Source organism: Papio anubis, chromosome 4 (genome assembly GCF_008728515.1).
Source record: "Papio anubis isolate 15944 chromosome 4, Panubis1.0, whole genome shotgun sequence".
Lineage (NCBI taxonomy): Eukaryota > Metazoa > Chordata > Mammalia > Primates > Cercopithecidae > Papio > Papio anubis.
In genome coordinates this window covers 179,392,853-179,415,950 of record NC_044979.1, presented here as the reverse complement: position 1 = coordinate 179,415,950, position 23,098 = coordinate 179,392,853, and the positions used below count along the sequence as shown (strand labels likewise).

General features: G+C 46.0%; 1 protein-coding gene across 11 annotated transcripts in view; it reads right to left on the bottom strand.

Annotated features, from left to right (window-relative positions):
- TRAPPC10 (trafficking protein particle complex 10) overlaps nucleotides 1-23,098 on the bottom strand; it is a 99,715-nt gene that overhangs the window by 49,278 nt on the left and 27,339 nt on the right. For 8 of the 11 annotated variants that reach the window (XM_009202169.4, XM_021935443.2, XM_021935445.2 and 5 more), the window contains 3 exons: nucleotides 9,136-9,332; nucleotides 4,424-4,619; nucleotides 1,106-1,217 (listed from right to left, as the gene is read on the bottom strand). In XM_009202169.4, the coding sequence (XP_009200433.2) occupies nucleotides 1,106-1,217; nucleotides 4,424-4,619; nucleotides 9,136-9,332 (505 nt within the window). Of the gene's footprint in view, nucleotides 1-1,105; nucleotides 1,218-4,423; nucleotides 4,620-9,135; nucleotides 9,333-23,098 lie in introns of those variants that run through there. The other 3 variants (XM_021935449.2, XM_021935450.2, XM_021935451.2) reach the window with 3 other exon arrangements.

The following is a 23,098-nucleotide window of genomic DNA, read 5'->3' as shown; positions in this document are numbered from 1 at the left end:
ATGGACACCTAAGACCGGGCATGGTGGCTCACACCTGCATAAAATATAAGAAATAGAGTTTTACCTCTTCTGTTTTTTTTACTGAGTAAACACTTTGCTTTGGTTCTACGTCTACACTGGCATCTCAGGAGACTGAGATCAGACCCGATCTTCACTATGAGCCAGTAGCCATTGGCGCCACTGTTGATTTCCAGAGTGAGGACAGTGCCCACAGCTAGAGCTGACCATCCCCACACTTCACCTCCCTCCAGGTTCTCCAGCTGACACCGGGGCTCCTTGAAATTACCCCTTCCTTCACACATGGTGACAAGGGTTCTCAAAAAGGAACCTGGCAAAGATGCCCACGACAGCCCTGCTTGTGGTGGCAAGAAGCAGGAAAGAACCCAATGTCCAACACCAGGGAGTAGAATCGAGCCAGGAATATACCAACTCTAAAAAAACAGCTTCAAACCCCACCTGTTAACCTGGAGACTCCAAACCCCACCTGTTAACCTGGAGAGACGCCCACGACGGGCTGTGAGTAAGAAAAAGGAGCGACAGAGAAACAGCTACGTAACATGATATCACTTTCATCAAAATAAGCATCAGGGAAAAACACTGAGGACAGTAACCAATGTTTCTCTTTGTGTATGGTTTCACTGTGCTAATTCTTTAATTGTAAAAGAGCTTAAGATATTGCTTAAAAGTGCAAAAGAAAGATGAACACCCAAGGGTGTTACATAAGCTCACAGCAACGAGCACTCGAGCACTCCAAAGACAACGCCCGGATGGAAGGGGAAGGGACGTCCACTCTGACTCTAACGAGGGACAGCATCGAAGCACCACCAGCAGGCCACTGAGTTGTGGAAAGGACATTTTATACTTGGAAAACAGTTTGTTTGTTTTTATTACTTTTGTTACTTAAGATTCTTCTAAAAGTGAAAATGACTAATTCTTAATTCTCATTTCCTCTAGGAATCATGAGAATATATCTGATACAATGTGTATAAAGACAACAGCAAAACATGCGTACTCATGAGGTAAATAAATGGCTGCTTCAAGACCATCTGCAAGTGGAGAAAGCCACACTAAGAAAAGCATGCGTTACTGAAGTGCCACTACTCACCCCCGGCTCCGAAGTTGACCACATACTGAGAGAAGAGGGCGTCCAGCTCGTCGTACTGCACCAGGGCGTCCTCGAACTGCTGCAGCATCTCGAAAACAAAGGCAAGCTCCTCCTATTCGCCCAAGATACGTTTTTAAAAAAACAAAAACATAAATCAACATATTGAAAAAACAGTATGTAGCCATTAAAAATTACAACAGAGAAAGGCATGCAGCACTATGAACAACGCCTACACTCCGCTGAGTAAAAACCAGTGTGAGGACCACACGCGTCAACACTCACACACGCACGAGAAGCTAGAAGAGGCCAAGGTCACTCCTGAACCCTCCCTGACCTATCGGCAGCACCGGATATAACCGGCCACCCCTTGTCCTTGGGATGTTTCCTGCTGTCCAGGACCCAGCCACCTGCTCCCCTCATCCCTCACTCTGGCTCCCTCTGGTCAGACGGCTGGTTCCTCTCGTTCCCCCAGGATCTCTGCTGGAGGCCCCAGGGCTCAGCCCTTGGACTTCCCTGTCTACACTCACTATTCCCTCTCCGAGATTGAGCCTATCTACACAGCAAAACCACACACATTTAGGACTCCAGCTGAGACCCGACTCTGGCTCCAATGGCAAGCACAGCACGCTTGCGTGGACACCTAACAGACAGCTCAGGCTTACACATGGAAACCTGAACCCCAAACCTTTCCCACAAAGTGCTCCACCTACCGTCTTCCCCATTTCAGTCAGCGACTGCTCATCACATTCAAGAGACTCCTAAGTCCTTCCAAGGCATCTCCAGGCCCTGCAAAATCTATGTCCCCCAGCACCACCCCTTTGGCGTCAGCTCCACCACCAACGCCTCCTCACTGCTGCTCACATGTGCATGGCAGGGAGCTGCCTCGGGGCCTGTGCACTGTCCCATTCCGTGGCCTGGAACACTTTCTCTTCCTCTAAACATCCACATGGCTTGCTCTCCAACCTCCTTCAGCTCTGGCTAAGTCTCCAGCCCAGTGAGGCCTTTCCTCCTCCTGCCCCTGCGCAGCGCCCCACACCATCTCTGCCTCGTGTCTCTCTCTCGCCCTAGCATCTGCGTCATTTCCTTTCCTGTGTCTCCTCCACTGTCACACAAGCTCACAAGAACCGTGTAGTGACGGCGTCCCAGCATCAAGGAGGGCCTGGCCCTGTTCGTGCTCAGTAACCTTTATCGAATGAGAAAATGAAAAGAGACGGCGACAGGTGATTGCTTTCCGATCACCATTACTGTACATTAAAAAGTAAAGACCAAAAGAATGTGCACGCACATAAACCTCCCCACATGGTCAGGTCTTGGGAATCCAGTTCCACCCCACGTATTTGTGGACATTATTCCCAGACCCCAAAAGGCCCACCCAGGTCCCACTCACTAGGTGAGAACTGAGGGCGCTCCTTTGTATCCTGTTTCCCCTGAAAACAGTGGTGGGCTGTGTTTTGCAAGAGAAACTGTGAAGTTACACTGAACTTCATTTTCTTTGTGAAGTATTTTCAAGACTGAGCACTCTAATGTTTTTCTTTTAAATTGTGATTAAAATGTATGTAATATAAAACTGACCATCTTAACCATTTTTAAGAGTACACCTCAGGCCAGGTGCAGTGGCTCACACTTGTAATTCCAGCAGTTTGGGAGGCCGAGGCAGGCGGATCACTTGAGGCCAGGAGTTTGAGACCAGCCTGGGCAATATGGCAAAACGCCATCTCTACTAAAAATACAAAAATTTGCTGGACATGGTGGCGCCGACCTGGAATCCCAGCTACTCAGGAGGCTGAGGCAAGAGAATCGCTTAAACCCGGGAGGTGGAGGTTGCAGTGAGCTGAGATCGCGCTATTACACGCCAGCCCTTGGTGACAGAGCAAGACTCCGTCATAAAAAAAAAAGAGAGAGAGAGAGAGAGACGAGTACAGCTCAGTAGTGTTAAATGCACTCACACCATTGTGCAATCAGTATCCCAAACTTTCTCACCTTCCCAAACGGAACCTCTGTCCTATTAAACACTCACTCCCATTCTCCCTCCGCCAGCCCCTGGCACCCCCCATTCCACCTTGTCTCTGAACCTGAGCACTCGAGGACCTCACAGAAGCAGACACAGTCTGTCCCTATGTGACTTTGTGTGTTATTTCACTCAGCATCATGTCCTCTAGGTCCATCCATGTTGCAGTGTGTGTCAGATTTTCCTTCCTTACTCATTTTAAATTCTGAACTTAGACTTACAGAAATATTGAGGGGAAAAAAAAAAAGGATCTAGTTTCCATATAGCCCTCACTCAGCTTCCTGAACACTGTCGTCTTACATGACCGTGGTACAACTGTCACAACCAGAAAATTAACCTAAGTATAATACTATTAACTAAATAGCCCTCATTGGAATTTCAGTGGTTTTTCCACTGATGCAGTTGTTTCTGCTCCAAGACCCCACCCTTGACCCCCAACTAGGCCGGAGTTGCTGCTTCCTTCAGCTCCTGCAGTCTGTCAGTTTCTCAGTCTGTCTTTCACTGCCGTGGCACCCTTGAAGAGTGCTGCGTTGTCTGATGTCCCTCTACTTGGGTTCACTTGATATGTTCCATGACTGCCGTGAGATGATCATCTTTTACAGAGAAAAGATGCTAAGTATTCCTCAGCACATCTTACCAAGGATTTCATAAGATGGACACAACTTCTCAGGGCGGAAGCAGTCTTATCATTTCCTTCAGGCAGTATGTACCTGGTTCCCCCACTGTGGAGTGGCTACTGCTCCCTCGGTAGCTGACAGACATCTTGGGGGGCCACCGTGAGACTGTGCAAGCCCACCTCTTCTCAGGCCTTTGCCCACCACCCTGGACATCTATCGTTAATCCTGCCTCCAACAGTTCTTGCTGGGACATTGGCTTAGAAGTGATTTTCTGCTTTTCTTTCCTTCTGCGTTTAAGCAGAATTCTTCTGTATGGAAGAGTCGGCCCTTCTCCGCCATTTATTTATTTAACCGATGATTTCTGTCTATCGATACAGACTCAAGGATATTAATTTTATTCCATGGGTTAAACCCTGACTCTATCCTTATTTATTCTGTTGCTGAAACTGCTCCAGCTTTGACCCCCGGATGCTCCTCGGGGCAGTGCGTGTCCTATACATGCCCCATCTGCTTCCACGCACTTCCTGACTTTCTAGTCCTAAAGATATTCCAGGTTTTTTGTTTTTAAAAACTCTGCCAATGAGATTACCACGAGAGGTGCCTTACTTAGAAAGAAAGGAGGAAAGAGGGAGGGCACAAGGGAGGGAGGGAGGGAGGGAAGGGAACTGTCTAATTCTGTAATGAGTCAAGTACCTGAACCATGAAATATTCACAAAAGCTCCAGCCTGGCTCAGTCCTCTTCTCCCTCAAGGTTCTCATGTCATCCTCAAACTTGCCTAGGTTTTTGGTAAAAGACATAAGAAGCAATGTCCTGAGTTTGGTCAGGAAGGCATTCCAGGATTCCTGAGTTCGAGAAGAGTCCTTCAAGGGGTCGGAGAGCACAACACACCTGCAAAGACATGAACAGACTATCTGGGAAAGACCCTCCACGCACAGCGCCACGGCTCAGCAGCTGCCACTGTCCTGAGTGGCAATTTCGTTCCGTCCTCCTCCCTCTTTTTTTTTTTTTTTTTTTTTTTGAGACAGAGTTTTGCCCTGTGGCCCAGGCTGGAGTGCAGTGGCACAATCTTGGCTCACTGCAACGTCCACCTCCCGGACTCCAGTGATCCTCCCCAGTAGCTGGGATCACAGGCACACACCACCATGCCTGGCTAATTTTTATATTTTTTTGTAAAGATGAGGTCTTGCTATGTTGCCCAGGTTGGTCTCGAACTCCTGGGCTTAAACAATCCTCCTGCCTCGGCCTCTCAAAGTGCTGGGATTATAGGCATGAGCCACTGCATCTGGCTTCTTCCTTCTTGAAACAGTCAAAAACATGAGGCAGGTGGTAAGAAACCAGGTTAGGAAAAGGCTTCATCATAAACTGGTCATGAACATGAGCAGTAAGTTCTACAGAAATTCAAAGGAGAGTTTGCTATAGAATCAACTGGAAAGGGGGAAAGGGATTTACATGAGCCCTGAGCCAAAGACCCAGCTCTGAGTTCTCTGTAAAATAATGTGGTCACGCCTCACTCAGTTCCCTGCCTCCTTCAAAATCCATTTTGGTTCCTTGGGATCGACAGGATAAATTTAGATTTCTCAGCACGGCACACGAGCACCATGATGTCTCACTTTACTTCCTCTGCTTCCCAGCTCAAGCCTGCTGACCTTCTCCCGCTCTCCTCTCTTCATGAGCACGTTCCTTCCACCCAGGCGTGGCATCTTCACGAACCTCCCCCCATCACCATCCCAACTGCTCTGCCCACACTGCTGCTAGGCTGCGGGCCTCACAGGAAAACACTCCCCTTCTCTGTACCTCTATCCCACTAGCCTGTGAGCTCTTGAAGGGGAGGGTTAATAAACAATTTAACAAATATAGGCTTAGAACATGGCTTAACACATAGGCCAGAAGAGTTTAATTACAAAGAGCCTGAACCCATGATGTAAAAAGGTCAAACACACAAAATTATACAAAGTTCCCAACAGATTTGGACAAGGCAATGTATTTGATAGGCTGGAAATGGTAAATTTCTTTAGCCTTGGTAATAGTAATTAATCTAGGAAGATAATGCATAAATCTGAACTCAGAAATAATTTTAAAACATCGATTCTGTGAGCTTCACCAGTTCTCCTTAGTAAATGTTTTACTTGAATTACCAAAAAGTAGCAAAATGAACTGACTCTAAGTTCCTTTTCTCCATGCCCCAGCATATCCTTTGGAGGCATGGCTAAATTCATAGAATTATACCTCAGTGAAGCAGCACACACTCTACATGTTCCACCATGTGAACAACCAGAACCAAGAAGAAAACTTAAAACTTGGTGGCTGGCTACAAATCCATTGAACCCACCCCCCTGCACACTTTCCTCCCTCAAAGACAAAGGGGCCAGAGCCGCTCCCTCCAAAGGTCCCCCAGAGGACTAACGTGTATTTATCCACAGTAGGAGCTTGCTGGAACCTATGAGCTTGGTAGTTTATCCTTCAGGCATTCTCAAGGATTATAATTACCCACATTTATTCCCGACCCGACGCAAATTCTCCTGTGCACCTACAGGGGTGAATGGAAACAGAAACTAAACAAGTGCCAACCACCAAAACAGTAACCGTTTCCAGAGATCAATCAGATACACAGTCATGATATGTCCCGTCTCTAGTAGATCCTGTTCTACATCACCATCCATTTTTTTTAAGTAAAAAAGAACTATGCTTCAGAAGTTCACATCAAGCCTAAGTTGTTAACTCAGAAAAGGAGAGCCCAAAACAAACGAATGAAGTCAGGGATGGTGGGGCCAAGTTGGAGAGAGGCGCAATCCCCCAAGGCACACAGACTGCAGGGGCTGGAGGCACATGTAGAACAAGGGGCTCCTGGCTGCAGCCTCAGCAAGTCACCACCACGGCTACGGCCATCACAAGTCACACTGCTGATCACAAGTCAACCCTTGTCTCTACCAGCCTCGTAGCAAAAGCCGAAAAATGCGTAAAATCTGTTGCCAAGCAATTTTCCTTCAGGAAGGTATCCTGAAATAATTAAGGATGTTCACAACATTTGAGCTAGAAAAGGTGTTCACAATATTGCTGTTTATAACAATAAGCAATAACCTAAGCCCAGCAGCAGAATGTATAAATAACTTATGGCACATTAATACTACGGAATATTATCCACTCACTAACACCAAGAGTCTGGAAATACATTTATTGTTTGTGGAAAATCTTTACCATATATTGAGTGAAAAAAGCAAGTATAAACAACACACAACGTTATATTAACTTAAAATACACACACGTATTATGCATCCATAAAGAAAAAAAGTCTGAGAAGATACATACCAAAATGCTAAGAGTTAATATGCATTTTCTTTTTGCTCATTACCTTTTTCTAATAATTCTACAATGAGCATGTAGTGTGCATAATCAAAATTAAACACCAGTCTAATGTTAAAAAAACAGTAAGCCACTTAAGGGTCAAGTGTTACAATATTTTCAAAGGCCAGAAATTATACTGGGTAATAAAACAATTGTCAAAAAAAAAGTAAAAAAACAAAACAATTGTCAATACAGACTCTATTAAATTCAAATTTATGAAAATCTCACCAAACTCTTTACATTTAAAAAAAAAATAGATTTGTTAAGAAGTGGCTTTGCAAATTAATAAAAACCAAATGGTAGAAGGTATATTTAAACCTACTGAAGACGAAATGTTGAAAATTTTAGTAAATTACATTTAATGTACAAAAAACAGTCATTAAAAAGCAAGTTAGTTTTAAATAGGCTCAGTAAAAACATATTATTGGAAATTAGATAAAGATTATAAACGCAGACTTAAAAGTAATCAATAGGTACTTCGAGAAAATTATACAATTTGAACATTTCACAAGGTAAGACTAATAGACCTCATTAACACTAACATGTTTACTTAATATAATCCCAAATAAATATGATTTCTTTTGTGATATTAAGAAAAACCTCCAAGGCCACTTGGTTTTGATTCCTAGCACTGCCTCAGTGGTCTCCCCGTCAGCGTGGCCCTCACTCGCGTTAGGCTACAGAACACACTGCTCCTCCTGCCAGGCTTCATGGCTGTCTACTCTCTTTCTCAGAACAAAAAATGTCAGTACTTGAACCACATAGAGGGCACGGACATTCAATCACGTAGCATCTTCTTAAATGCTAAGCTGATTCCTTTTGATTAACTAATTTATAAGTAACACACGTTACAAAGAAGTTTCCGTAAGCCCAAATTGAATGAAACTTCTCTAAGATAAACCATAAGCTCAACTACCTAATTATTTAATTCAAACCATTAAAAAAGCAAGTCTGAACATTACTGTGTATCCAGTATTGTGTGGAACATGAAAAAGGCACCCACCCTAGTTCCTCCCGCTGAAGAACTACCACGGAGGCCTGGAGAGTCACATGACAGAATAGTGCGGGGCCCCGTCTGTTTGGGGCTACAGGCTGCACTCGCACCACCTGCCCCTGCTCCTCCTCCCTTACCCCCCGCACCGCGCATCCTTTATTTCTCAGCCCATACCCCAGCGCATCCTTTATTTCTCAGCCCATACCCCCCGCGCATCCTTTATTTCTCAGTCCATACCCCCCGCGCATCCTTTATTTCTCAGCCCATCTCTGCTTTCTCAGTGAGCCTCCGTTGGCCCCAGAGAAGGCCAGGTGCCCAGCTGTAGGCTCTCGCAGTAGTCTGGAGTCCTCCATCTGAACCCTTGCCACCATAAGCATGGTGACCATGGCTATAACGACCTGCTGGACCAGGGCAGGGTCCAGGTTCGCTGCTGAATCCCCAGGCCCTGGTGAGTTCTAGTGTAAACTATGAGATAAAGACCATCAATTACAGAGGAGTTAACATGCTGACTGGCTCAGCTGGCAACGGCATCACTGAAGAGAAAGGGAGCGACCTACCCCAGGAGAGAGAGCAGGGCAAGGCGGAGAAAGCCCATAAAATCTATTAACTGCCAAAGTTTCAGGATTCCCTTTCACAGTTTCTGAAGGGGTTAGGTCAGCATTTTACAACTTAGGAACGTTCTTAGGAACTTCTCAGTAGGTGTTAAGGTAAAGAAAGAAACACAGGTGCCATCATTTCAAAAAAAAAAAAAACCTTTAAGGACCCCTGTTCTAGAGAAGAACTGCAAGAGTTACTGCTGTCAGTCTTCAGAAAGGACCCACCAAGAGGCCTCCCAGGACCATGGGTCCAAGACCCGCTCTCCCAGGCAGCACACTCGGAGATGGCTGCTTAGAGTTCTTTGCCTGCCTGAACAGGAACTCCACAAGGACAGGCACCAGGTCTCCTTGACAGCACCCCATGGACGCTCACTCGAGATTGCTGAGTAAATAGTTATTACTACCCAGGAAGCCAGCAATCCGTATCATGTCAAGTATTAACCAAATGAGGTAAAATTAAAGATACACTTACCTGTCACTCTGTTTATTACAAAAATCATTTCTTATTTTGTCCACAATAGAGGTTCGGGGAAGGATGTTGGTTTTATTTTTTTTCTTGGCATCATTTTCAACTATCACTATTAACCAGTCCACAGAGCTATGAGCCTTCAGAACATTCTGCCACTTGGTGAGGTCATCTTTCACTGTAGCTTTATACACTTCAGTATCCTAAAAACAAACAAGTCACTGTGAAAGCAGGTTAACTAATGCCCTTTAGTTTATACAGCAAAATATGCCTCATAACAGCCTGCAATGGCCGCAATGTTTTGAAGCGTCGGGACAGGCTCAGGACTTAAATGGAATAAAAAGCCCAGTGGCCCAGCAAGCCTGCAGGCGAGCTCTGTCGGACTCAGTGCCACACACGGCCATGCACGATCCCCACTTCTCACAACCCCAAGGGCTGTGAGCGTCCCAATGATCCAGATGAAGAGACTGAGAGTCAGAGGGGTGAGTGAGCTGCCCACAGCAATACCATCTGTTAGGCAAGCTAGGGCTTTAAAACTCAGGTCCACTGTGGCCACCAGCTCTGGACCCAAGCACTACATGACTGCCATCCTGCTGTGGGCCACGCCTTGGTCTCACGGCAAGAGTCATGGCACAGCCCAGACTGCCCACGGGAACCCCAGGCCAGCCTCCCGCCAGCTTCTAACACAGCCTCTGAGCTCTGTACCCCAGGAACCACCCCAACCGGAAGTCTGCGAAGGCCATGTCAGAGGCAAGCAGCTACAGCTGTGAGGTCCCAGACAGAAGGCGACCCGCAGCTTCCGCAATGTTGCTCTACTCCCCAACAGGCAGCAGGGAGCTGCGCCACCCCAGAAATCAATCCTGCTTCTCAAGCAGACGCCCAAGCACGAGCCTGCCAGAGGAAGGGCCCTTCCCACATACATGCCAAGGCCTTCAGCTTGGTTCTCTTCCATAAAGAGCCACGAAAACACTTTGCCTGGTATCCCTTATCCTTGCCCTTCTATTCCATAAATCTACTCAGAAGAGTCCAACTGCATTTAGATTTAGAAAATCTAAAACCAAGATACTTAATTCATTTCCAAGTTAGGCACTGAAAATATCTGCAAACAGTAACTCACAGCTACCATCTAAATCGCTACTTCATCCTCTTGCTAGTTCCTCACTGTCCTGCCGTAATTCCTCTGGACTTTCAAGTCACTCTTGAATAACACGCAGAGAGAAGCCAATCAGAGTATCCACAAGTGAGTTAAATCTTAAATCCTGGCTGGGCACGGTGGCTCACACCTGTAATCCTAGCACTTTGGGAGGCCAAGGTGGGCGGACTGCCTGAGCTCAGGAGTTCAAGACCAGCCTGGGCAACACGGTGAAACCCTGTCTCTACTAAAAATGGGAAGATTAGCAGGGCGTGGCAGTGTGCACCTGTAGTCCCAGCTACTCAGGAGGCTGAGGCAGAGGAATTGCTTGAATGGGGAGGCAGAGGTTGTAGTGAGCTGAGATTGCACCACTGCACTGCAGCCTGGACGACAAAGCGAGACTCCATCTCCAAAAAAAATCTTAAATCCTAAATTCTGTATCCAGCCTCTCTTTTGGTTTAATTAACTAAATAGAAAGTTAAAAAGGCAGTACTTCTCATTTGTATCCTGATTTTAAAACCTGCTACGTCCTGATTTAAATTACAAATATTGTACAATCTGAAAAGATCTTTTACTTTGAAAACTGAGGCTAAAACCATCTGGTAAACTCAATTTTCTGCAAATAAATATCCGACAGTAACTTAATTATCTAGTGCACATTTTACATAGCACGGCAGCTCCTGGGACTTGAAGCACAGATTTTACAGCACTGGTGAACCGCTCTGCTGGAGGCCCCAAAGCGCCATGCCTGGAGAAAAACCAAAGGCTAGGAGGGACCAGAGCCCGTGACTGCCAAGAAGAGACACACAGCACCCGGCTGCCCCCATCCACACGTCACAGGTGAGCCATCCACTCTCTGCCCCTTACAAGGCCACCAGGAGCCCTTTACCTGGACTCCTCCCCACCCCCACCCAAGAAGGAGTCCTGGCTCCAGGTTGTTCACACCGGGCAGGGGCTGCCACATCCCGAGGGGACACTAGAGCAGATCTGCTCAGTCAATTTGCAGGAACTCTCCAGAAGAAAGCTCACAGAGCACGAGGCAGGACAGAGAGAGTACAGAGAAGTTCCACATAATTCTGGGGCAAATGGGTTGGCAAGATCCAGCCTATCACTCATCCCAGTGAGCAAATAAAACGACGTGATAAAAACAACTCTGTGACTCTGAAGAGGACCAGTGGAGCCAGTGAAGCTAAGGGTCTTTAAAGAAAACAAAGTCCAAGTATGGCCAAATAGTGAAACCCCGTCTCTACTAAAAATACAAAAACAACCATGCGTGGTGGCGGGCACCTACAGTCCCAGGTACCCGGGAGGCTGAGGCAAGAGAACTGTTTGAAAATGGGAGGTGGAGGTTGCAGTGAGCCCAGATCATGCCACTGCACTCCAGCCTGGGCAACAGGGCGAGACTCTATCTCAAAAAAAAAAAAGAAAAGAAAACAAAGTCACTACAGGAAAACCCATGAGCAGTGGGGGGGACACATGCAGGACCCAAGAGCCAAGCCAGAGGGGAAGGCTCCAGCTCCACGACAGAGGCAGCAGCCAGGGGCAGGGCATCAGGGCCACGGGGGGCAAGCACAGCAGGCCGCCCCAGGTACCAGAGCTCAGCAGTGAGGAGGGCGTCCAGGTGGCAGAAGAGGGAAGTACAGAACAAGATGTGAGCCCCAAGTGAGATGATGAAGGATTCTGGGGCTGGCACAGGGGAATAAGGGTATAAGGGTACAAGGGGCCAAGCAGGGCACAAAGGGCATCCCCCAGACAGGGATGCCCTCACAAGGGTATTGCAGATCAAATGAGGTGAGGAGGAAGTCTGTGCCAGGCAAGTGCGGGAACGGGCATCCACCTGCTGGGAGTGGAGCAGCAGTGACAGAAGGATGGTCATTCACAGAGGGATTACTCCCATCAGAAACACAGAGGAGAACCAGCACCCAGCTCCTCCATGTGAAAAAGGGAGTTACAAACACAGATGGGAGGAAACCAGTATCACCCTTGCAGTGCTGGACTCGAATGGGCTCACGTGTGTACACGTATGTATGTACATACCCAAGCAGCTACCCACGAAATACAAATGTAAACGTGTGCACGTACACGTGTGGGCGTCCACACGTGTTCTCTAGCCATGCCGAGAGCTCACCAGCAAAGCTCTCCCCTAGCTCCAGGTCCTGACTTCTAAATACAATTTCCCACTGGAAGGAGCCAGGGCTGAGCCCTGAGATGAAGCAAAAGGAGGGGATGAGCCCAAAGAGTACTCCAAGAATCAGTACATTCTCAGTACATCAGTACAGAAGCCAAATTCAGAACAATCTGCACATCAATGATATTAATTATTAATATGATAGTAATAGATTACACTCCATCAAAAACTAGAAATCAATGAGTGAACTGCTTCTAGCCAAGATGAAGTGACAGGGACTGGATTTACACCACTGCCTGAACCAACCGGAAAAAAAAAAAAAAAAAGCAAAGTGGGCATGGTGGCTCACACCTGTAATCCCAGCACTTTGGGAGGCTGAGGCAGGGAGATCACTTGAGATCAGGAGTTCGAGACCAGCTTGGCCAACATGGTGAAACCCCGTCTCTACTAAAAATGCAAAAATTAGCTGGGCATGGTAGTGTGCACCTGTAATCCCAGCTACTTGGGAGGCTGAGGCAGGAAAATTGCTTGAACCCAGGAGGTGGAGGCTGCAGTGAGCTGAGATCTCACTACTGCACTCCAGCCTGGGTGATAGAGCAAGATTCTGTCTCAAAAAACAAACAAACAAACAAAAAAACACCAAAAACCAAGAAACATGAATCAATGGTTTTCAAGACCATGGACCCCAAGGAACAAAGGACAATGATTTCTTCCCTCAACCCCTGGAGATGGGAAACAAGCCCAGCAAGCCCCCCGGGTGCCGACCAGAGTGGGGGAGGGCAGGGGGTTACAGAGGGGAAGCTGGCAGACTCCCTGAGCTGAGGACACAGAGCCAAGGCCAGGGAGATCAAGACAGCTAGACTTCCTAGGACTGTGTTGGGAGAGGAGAGGGACACAATGAGTCCTGTAGACCGGCACAGGACCCTCGAGTATTCCACAGGGAACTAACGAGTAAGTGCATGCAGGAACCACCCATTGCCGGAACAGAACCCGCAGACACGATCAGAGGCACCCATGCTTGGCAGTCACACAGGGCAGGGAACAGGGCTGTCCCCATAGGCCAGTCTGGAAAACCAGAGGAACTCAAGACCATCTTGCCTCGGCTGTAAGGAATAATTTGTCCCGGACTGATCACTGCTCCAGACCTATCATATCATAAAACTATATTCGAAAGAAAAAATCAATCAATAGAAATAGCCCCAGTAATGACACAGAAAGCAATTAAAAGAGTTACAGTAACTACTGTCACTTAGTTATTTCATATGTTGAAGAAGGTAGTGGACTGAAGTGAAGCAGACACATGGAAGATACTTAATTAAGAAAAAGACCCATATGGAACTTTTAGAGATGAAAACCACAACATCTAAAATGAAAAATATACTAAGTGGAATGAGAGCCGATTAGACACTGCAGAAGAAAAGGTTAACATGAAGACAGAGCAGCAGCAATTACCCAAATGAAACACCAAGAAAAAGGGCTACTAAAAAATATCAACGGATTATCAGTGAGTTATGGAACTTCATGTAGCATTTATACACATATATATACATACGTACATACATACATACATACATAGAATCCCCAGAAGAGGGAGCAACAGAAAAACAATCTGAGGGAACAATGACGAAAAATGTTCTACATCAGGCCACGTGCGGTGGCTGATGCCTGTAATCCCAGTTAGGCCACATGCAGTGGCTCACGCCTGTAATCCCAGCACTTTGGGATCACTTGAGGCCAGGAGTTCGAGAACAGCCTGGCCAACACAGCGAAACCCCATTTTTACTAAAAATACAAAAATTAGCCAGGTATGGTGGCACACACCTATACTTTGAGCTACATGGGAGGATGAGGCACAAGAATCGCTTGAAGCCAGGAGGCAGAGGTTGTGGTGAGACAAGATGGAGTCACTGCACTCCAGCCTGGGTGACAGGGTAACACCCTATCTCAAAAAAAAAAAAAAAAGAAAAGAAAAATGTTCTAAATTAGATGAAAACTATAAACCCCAGGCAGTCTGAATCACGGTGCGACGAAGGAGTAGGTGGTGGGATCTTGCCGTGGGTCTGATCAGTCCTTTCTCTGCCTTGCTTGCTTGAGCTTCAGCAGAATTCGAAATGGCTGGCAGCAAGGCGGGGAAGGACTCTGGAAAGGCCAAGACAAAGGCGGTTTCCCGCTCGCAGAGCCGTCTTGCAGTTCCCAGTGGGCCGTATTCGTCGACACCTGAAATCTAGGATGGCCAGTCATGGACGTGTGGGCACGACTGCCGCTGTGTACGACGCTGTCATGCTGGAGTACCTCGCCACAGAGGGGCCTGAACTGGCAGGAAATGCATCAAAAGACTTAAAGGTGGCTGGGCACGGTGGCTCATGCCTGTAATCCCAGCGCTTTGGGAGGCTAAGGCGGGAGGATCACCCGAGGTTGGGAGTTCAAGACCAGCCTGACCAATATGGAGAAACCCTGTGTCTACTAAAAATACAAAGTTAACCGGATGTGGTGGCACATGCCTATAATCCTAGCTACTCAGGAGGCTGAAGAAGGAGAATCGCTTGAACCTGGGAGGCGGAGGTTGCAGTGAGCCAAGATCGCAGCACTGCACTACAGCCTGGGCAACAAGAGGGAAACTCAATCTCAAAAAAAAAAAAAAAAACAGACTTAAAGGTAAAGTGTATTACCCCTCGTCACTTGCAAATTGCTATTCATGGAGATGAGGAATTGGATTCTCTTGTCAAGGCTACAATTGCTGGTGGTGGTCACTCACACACCCACAAATCTCTGACTGGGAAGAAAGGACAACAGCAGACTGTCTAAAGGATGCCTGGATTCCTTGTTTCTCAGGACTCTAAATACCAGCTGTCCAGTGTTGGTGATTCCAGTGGACTCTATCTCTGTGAAAAACACAATTTTACCTTTCTGCAATTCTATCTGAGAAAGTTAGAAGTTTAATCAGCTTTCCAACTAACCAAATTTCTGCATTCAAGTCTTAACCATATTTAAGTGTTACTGTGGCTTCAAACAAGCTATTGATTCTGAAGCAGTGGGTTTTGACTGAGTTGACTGTTTTTAAAAAACTGCTTGGATTTTAATTGTGATGCAGAAGTTATAGTAACAAACATCTAGTTTTGTACAGACATTATTTCCACTCTGGCAGATAAGCTCAATAAAGGTCATATCCACCTCCACAAAAAAGAAAAAATAAATAAATAAACCCTCAAACCCCAAGCACAAGAAATACAAAGAAATCTACACCAAAGCATACCATAATCAAACTGTTAAAAACCAATATAAAGAAAAAAATCTTGGCCAGGCATGGTGGCTCACGCCTGTAATCTCAGCACTTTGGGAGGCCGAGTTGGGTGAATCACGAGGTCAGGAGTTTGAGACCAGCCTGGCCAACACGGCTAAACCCCATCTCTACTGAAAATACAAAAAAAATTAGCTGGGCATGGGGGTGGGCACCTATAATCCCAGCTACTCAGGAGGCTGAGGCAGAAGAATCGCTTGAACCCAGGAGGCGGAGCTTGCAGTGAGCCGAGATCACGCCATTGCACTGCAGCCTGGGCAACAGAATGAGATTCAGGCTCAAAAGAAAAAAAAAAAGATTTTAAAGAAAAGGAAGAGACAGCAATGGAAATGGAAACTGGGTGGGTAAATATGCACAGTGGCTCACACCTGTAATCGCAGCATTTTAGGGAGTCCCAGGCGGGCGGCTTGCCTGCGGTCAGGAGTTCGAGAACGGCCTGGCCAACGTGGCAGAAAGCCCATCTCTACTAAAAATACAAAAAATTAGACGGGTGTGGTGGCGGATGCCTGTAATCCCAGCCACTTGGGAGGCTGAGGCAGGAGAATCAATTGAACCCAAGAGGCAGAGGTTGCAGTGAGCTGAGATGGCACCACTGCACTCCAGCCTGGGCAACACAGCGAAACTCCGTCTCAAAAAAAAAAAAAAAGACATTTTTCTATTTTAATCTCTCCAAGGCATAACTGACTGTTTAAGGCAAAAACAGTAACAATGTACTATGGGGTTTTAACACATATAGAAAATGTATGACAACAATAACAAAGGCTGGGAGGGAGAAAACAGAAGTCAATGATACAAAGCTCTTATACATCAAGTAATATAATTAATATTACTTGAAGGAAGAATTATGGTAAGTTACAGATGTACTCTATAAATCCTAAAGCACCTACTCAACATAACAAAGAGTTTTACTTTTAAATCTAAAATCCTAACTATTATCAACTTACTCCTTTTTTTAAATAGATGATAATCAAGATTTAGAATAAAGGCTCTCTATTAGAATGTGATTTTAAGGAAAAAAGTCTCATTCAAAATGGCCACAAAAGCTAAAGCTAACAATAAAAATGTAAAACTTTTATGAAAAATAAGGGCAGAAAAAAGTCATAAAGAATGGAGAAACATACATACCACATTCCCTGATTCAAGAAGACTCATGATTAAAATTATTCTCAAATGAATAACTTATTCAAGGCAATCCCAATCAAAATGCCACCACCCTTCTCTTTTTCGACTGATATTCCAGTTATCTACTGCTATGTAACAGGCCACCCCAAGCTGTAGTGGTATAAAGCTTTCTTTTGCTCATGGACCTACAACCTCGAGAGGATTTGCTGGGGACCAAGGTCTCTGCTCCACCTGGTGTCAGCGGCGTGTTGAGGCTGGAGCTAAAACACACAGCGGGACTCAGCTGGGGCAGGCTGAACACCTGGGGCAGGCAGAGCACCTGCGAGTGGCCTTCCCACGGGGGCTGCTTGGTTTCCTCACAGCATGGCGGCTGGGATCTAAGAATAAGCATCCCGAGAGAATCCAGCAGAAGGCACGTTCTCTTTTATGACTTCCTCTCGAGTATCACAGTGTTGCTTCTGCCACAGTCAGAGGCCCACCCAGATTCAACTGGAGGAAACACAGGCCCAGCCTTTCAACAGAGGAAAGTCACTGTCACACAGAGAGGAGCATGTGGGATGGGTATGCTGCTGCAGCCATCTTCAGAAAATACATTTGGACACTCAACATGTGGAAGGTAAAATGTAGACAGCCACAAGGTTTATTTTAAAAGAAAGATATTGATACATATTATAAAAGTATAATAGGCCTGGAGTGCTGGCTTGGGCCTACAATCCCAGCACTTTGGGATGCCGAGGCGGGTGGATCACGAGGTCAGGAGTTTGAGACCAGCCTGGCCAATATGGTGAAATGCCGTCTCCACTAATAATATAAAAATTAGCTGGGGGTGGTGGCGGGCGCCTATAGTCCCAGCTACTCGGGAGACTGGGGCAGAAGAATCGCTTGAACCCCGGAGGTAAAGGCTGCAGTGAGCCAAGATCGAGCCACTGCACTCCAGCCTGGGAACAGGGCAAGACTCCATCTCAAAAAAAAAAAAAAAAAACAAAAAGCATAATAATTAAAAGTCTGATTCTAGCACAAGATAGACAATCATCAATAGAACCGAAGTGTCTAGAATATTGTGCATACAGGATGTGGGTGTAAAATAAAGGTGACATTCCCAGTAAGCGGAGAAAAGACACACTATTAGGAAATGGTGTTAGACCAATCTGCTATGCATTCAGACAGAAAAATTAGACCCTCAACCCCCACAGCTCCTAACTATATACAAGTAATTTGAAGTTATACAGGTCCCAGTATAAGACATACATTATAAAATTATTAAAAGAAAATACAAGGCCGGGCGCGATGGCTCAAGCCTGTAATCCCAGCACTTTGGGAGGCCGAGGCGGGTGGATCACGAGGTCAGGAGATCGAGACCATCCTGGCTAACATGGTGAAACCCCGTCTCTACTAAAAATACAAAAAACTAGCCGGGCGTGGTGGCGGGCGACTGTAGTCCCAGCTACTCGGAGGCTGAGGCAGGAGAATGGCGTGAACCTGGGAGGCGGAGCTTGCAGTGAGCCGAGATCGCGCCACTGCACTCCAGCCTGGGTGACACAGCGCGAGACTCCGTCTCAAAAAAAAAAAAAAAAAAAAAAAAAAAAGAAAATACAGAAAATCAGTTCTCTTCAGACACACAAGGCCTCCCTAAGCAAGATACACTACCCAGAAGCCATTCTGTAAATGACATATGTCACTCCATAAAAATTGTAAGTTTTAAACACCTAAGCACCAAATAATACATCAACCACCTACACAAAACAGAAACTACAGGAGATGCAAGAGAAACAGAAACACACCACTAACAGAAGACTTTACCAAACCACTGTCAGTTAAAGACAGGTCAAATGGACAAAATTTAAAATATAAATGACCTAAACAACACAAGCAGTAAGATAGGTCTTACGGACATTTAACATTACAATCTGGAAACAGAAAATACATTCTCAAACACACATGAAATGTCCAAAAAAACTGATCATTCATTAGGTCACACAATAGTCAAATTCATAAAATTTTTAAAATAAGTTTTATAAAGCAAAAATATAAACACTTTCTGACCACAATGCAATAAAGCTAGAAATTTCTAAACAAAAAATTTTTTATCTCTTTTTTTTTCTGTAAACTAAAAAGCTTTCTGTTAAACAACTATTTAATGAAAGGGGAAATTCAAATCAAAAATAGAGAATTTCTGAAAAATAATGATAAAACAATAGGATATATTTAAAGTAGTAACCAGAGAAAAATTCCTAACTTTAAAGACCTATATCAATAAAAATTTAAGAATGAAAATAAGTGCATTTCAAACTCCAAAAAACTAGAAAATGAACAATGTAAACCATGAGAAAACAAAAAGAAGGAAATAATAAAAATGAAAGTAGAAACTGAGTAGAAAACAGACTAACGGTAAATCAGATGAATACGTTAAAATCCTGGTTCTCTGGAGGGGAAAAAAAAAAATAGAACTAGCTAATTTAATCAAGGAAGAAAGAGAGAAAGCACAAACATACAAAATAAGAAATAATGATGGGGGCCGGGCGCCGTGGTTCACGCCTGTAATCCCAGCACTTTGGGAGATCGCCTGAGGTCAGGAGTTTGAGACCAGCCTGGCCAACACGCTGAAACCACATCCCTACTAAAAATACAAAAATGAGCCGGGCGTGGTGGCGGGCACCTGTAACCTCAGCTACTGGGAGGCTGAGGTGGAAGAATCACTTGGACCTGGGAGGCAGAGGTTGCAGTGAGTCAAGAATACGCCACTGCACTCCAGCCTGGGTGACAGAGCGAGAGTCCGTCTCATAAAAATAATAATAAATAAATAATGATGGGAAAATAACTGCTGACAGCACGTTTTTAAAGTCTAAAAAGCTGGGCGTGATGGCTCACACCTATAATCCCAGAACTTTGAGAGGCTGAGGCAGGCAGATCACCTGAGGTCAGGAGTTTGAGACCAGCCTGACCAACACGGAGAAGCCCCGTCTCTAAACTACAAAATTAGCGGGGCGCGGTGGCGCGCCTGTAGTCCCAGCTGCTCGGGAGGCGAAGGCAGCAGAACCGCTTGAACCCAAAGGGCGGAGGTTGCCATGAGCCAGGATCACACCACTGCACTCCAGCCTGAGCAAGCGGAGCGAAACTCCATCTCGGGGAAAAAAAAAAAAAGTAAAGAAAGACCACTTCATACACCTCAATGAAAATAAATTTTACAACCTAATTGAAATACATAATTTCCAAGAAAATATAGTTTATCAAAATTAGCAAATGGCTGAAACAGACCAATTTTCATCAAAGATACAAAAAAGTACCTGGCCCAGCTAGTTTCCCAAAATTCCATCAAACCTTACAGACCAAGCAGCTCCAGTGCTACATAAATTACTTCAGAAACAGAAAGTAAGTAAAAACTTCCAAATTCTTTTAATGAATTACGTAGAACATCAATACCTAAACCTCATAAAAAGAGCATAAAACAAAAGTTACCGACCAACCACTTGTGAATTATAGATGCAAAAACTCCTAAATAAAATTGAAGCAATAGACTCCAATACCACATTAAGAAAATAATACTATGACTAAGTGAGATTTATACCAGGAATGCAAATACAGTTCAGTATTGAACTACTGTGGCCGGGCGCAGTGGCTCACATCTGTAGTCCCATCACTTCAGGGGACTGAGGCTGGAGGATCACTTGGGGCCAGGAGTTTGAGATCAGCCTGGGCAACATGGTAAGATCCCACCTCTACTAAAAATACCAAAAAATAAAAAAATAAAAAAAGCCAGGCGTGGTCCCAGCTACTTGGGAGGCTGAGGTGGGAGGATGGCGTCCGCCTAGAGGGGCGGAGGTTGCAGTGAACCAAGATCACACCACTGCACTCCAGCCTGGGTGACACAGCAAGACCCTGTAAGGCACCATGGCTCACATCTGCAATCCCAGAGCTTTGGGAGGTGGAGGCAGGTGGATCCCTTGAACCTAGGAATTCAAGACCAGCCTGTCCAACATGGCAAAACCCTATCTCTACAAAAAATACAAAAAAATTAGCTGGGCATGGTGGCACATGCCTGTAATCTCAACTATTCAAGAGGCTGAGGTAGGAGAATCACTTGAGCCCAGGAGGTTGAGGCTGCAGTGACCTGAGTGACAGAACAAGACCCTGTCTTAGAAGAAGAGAGAGAATTTTTAAACATCTCTAATAAAGTGTAACACAGAAGTAGACTTGCACAAACGGAAAGGCAGCCCTTGCTCTTGAGTATGTCTCAACATGATCAAGATGTTAGTTCTGCATATGGGAATTTATAAACTTACTTTGATCACAACAAAAATGCCTAAATTAAACATGCAAGAGTAACTACGAAAACCCTGAAAAGGATGAAGCTGAGGGAGACGTTCATAAACACTATGATACATACTGTCCAAAAGGAAAAGTTTAGTTGCAAGCAAATTTGGAGCTGTTCTCAGTAGGCTTGTTCCTAGTTGTGGCGTGGGTGTAGCAATTCTGAAACTATCTTATGCACGTTGTAGCACTGAGCAAATACAGAAATGTGTTGATGTTGGCGAGAGCAGAAACAAATGAGAGGCAAGAAAGAGCCCTCCAGGTTATAAAATTGGACGCATCAGTATCAGTTCATGATTTCTTCTTTTTTTTCTTTTGAGACAGAGTCTTACTACTCTCCCAGGCTAGAGTGAAGTGGCGCGATCTCGGCTCACTGCAACCTCTACCTCCCGGATTCAAGCAATTCTCCTGCTTCAGCCTCCTGAGTAGCTGGGACTACAGGCACGTGCCACCACACCCGGCTAATTTTTGTATTTTTAGTAGAGATGAGGTTTCACCATCTTGGCCAGGCTGGTCTCAAACTCCTGACCTTGTGATCCACCTGCCTTGGCCTCCCAAAGTGTGGGGATTACAAGCGTGAGCCACCGCGCCTGGCCCAGTTCATGATTTCTAAGGCACATCCCTATCAGCTCTGTCTGCTGAAAGGGTGGAGAAGCAGCAACGCCCCCACAGCAGCAAGCACACCTGCTGCCAGAGGAACCAGGGCTCTGTGGAGACGCGGCTGGTTCCAGCACAAGGGCGACAAGCTCCCAGAACCTAAAACATCTTGGTATGCCACAAATGATTAGAAAGTGCTCAAAAGAACACAGGTGCCAGTCTGAAGTGACTCTTGATGGCTAAATCTGGGACAACCTGAGCATCAGTAAAGGTGACTGACTCTTAACCACTGCCTGAACGGAAGGCCCTGCGGACTCTCCCCAGCCTAGGGGATGGGCTGACAGAGGTGGGTAGAAAGGTCAGCACCCTTAGTCAAGACTGGCTCAGGAAAGAACTGCCACTGGGTGAGGGCGGGACACTCAGGTGGTCTCACAGCGGCTCCCCAGAGGTAGATCACTGATGGCAAAGGGACAACAGCCCCACTCAGGGAGACACCGGACAACTCCTGGAAGGAGTGATCAAATCCAACATTACAACCAGGGGCTATGGAGAGAAGAGCTGGCACAGCAGGCCAGGGACAGCGTCCTTCTCGGGCACGCCAGGCAGAGGGGGCCTGTGGAGCAGCCTGGTGAAAACCCCGGGCAGGCTTCCCTGGTGGAAAACACCTCACGTGTGTCCTCACTCACTGCTGGGGAACCAAGCCCCGTCCATGTGGAGCCCCTGGGAAAGGAGGCAGAGCAAAGTCAGCAGAGAAAGGGTGCATGAGGTGAAGTCTGAGGAAAACCAGGTGCAGACTTACAGTTCCTGTCTCATTAACCTCTGTGCCTCAGATTTAGGCTACGATGTCACAGTGTGTAATCATCTATGCACTTTCTATGCTGCTGAATCTTGCTTTATTTGAGTCAAAATACACAGGAAGAAATGCCTCACAGAATTTTCTATTAGTTCACAACAGAAGAAGTGTATCAAGAATGAGAAGGTTCTTTCTGGATTCATGAATACACAACTAGACAACACAAGTGAAAGCTGTGGCGGCCACAGCGCTGAGGCCCACTCGTTCCACGGAGAGTCACAGGGCGCCTCCTGCCCAGGCATGGCAACAGGGAGGAAGATCATGGTCCTGGCCTCAGTGGGGTCACAAACAAGCAGAAGAAACAATAGATGACCAAGGACAACGGAGCCATGATGGGAACACGGGGATCATGAAAACAAAGCTGAAAGTCATGATCAAACACAGCTCAGACTACGGCTGGCAGCCATGGGGCACAGTGAGACAGCTCACAAGACTGGAGACACGGGCACACAACCGCACTTGGGGCCACGGTGAGCACAGCACGCCAGACAAGGGCGCAAACACGCAACAGCAAGCCCCACACTTGGCCAA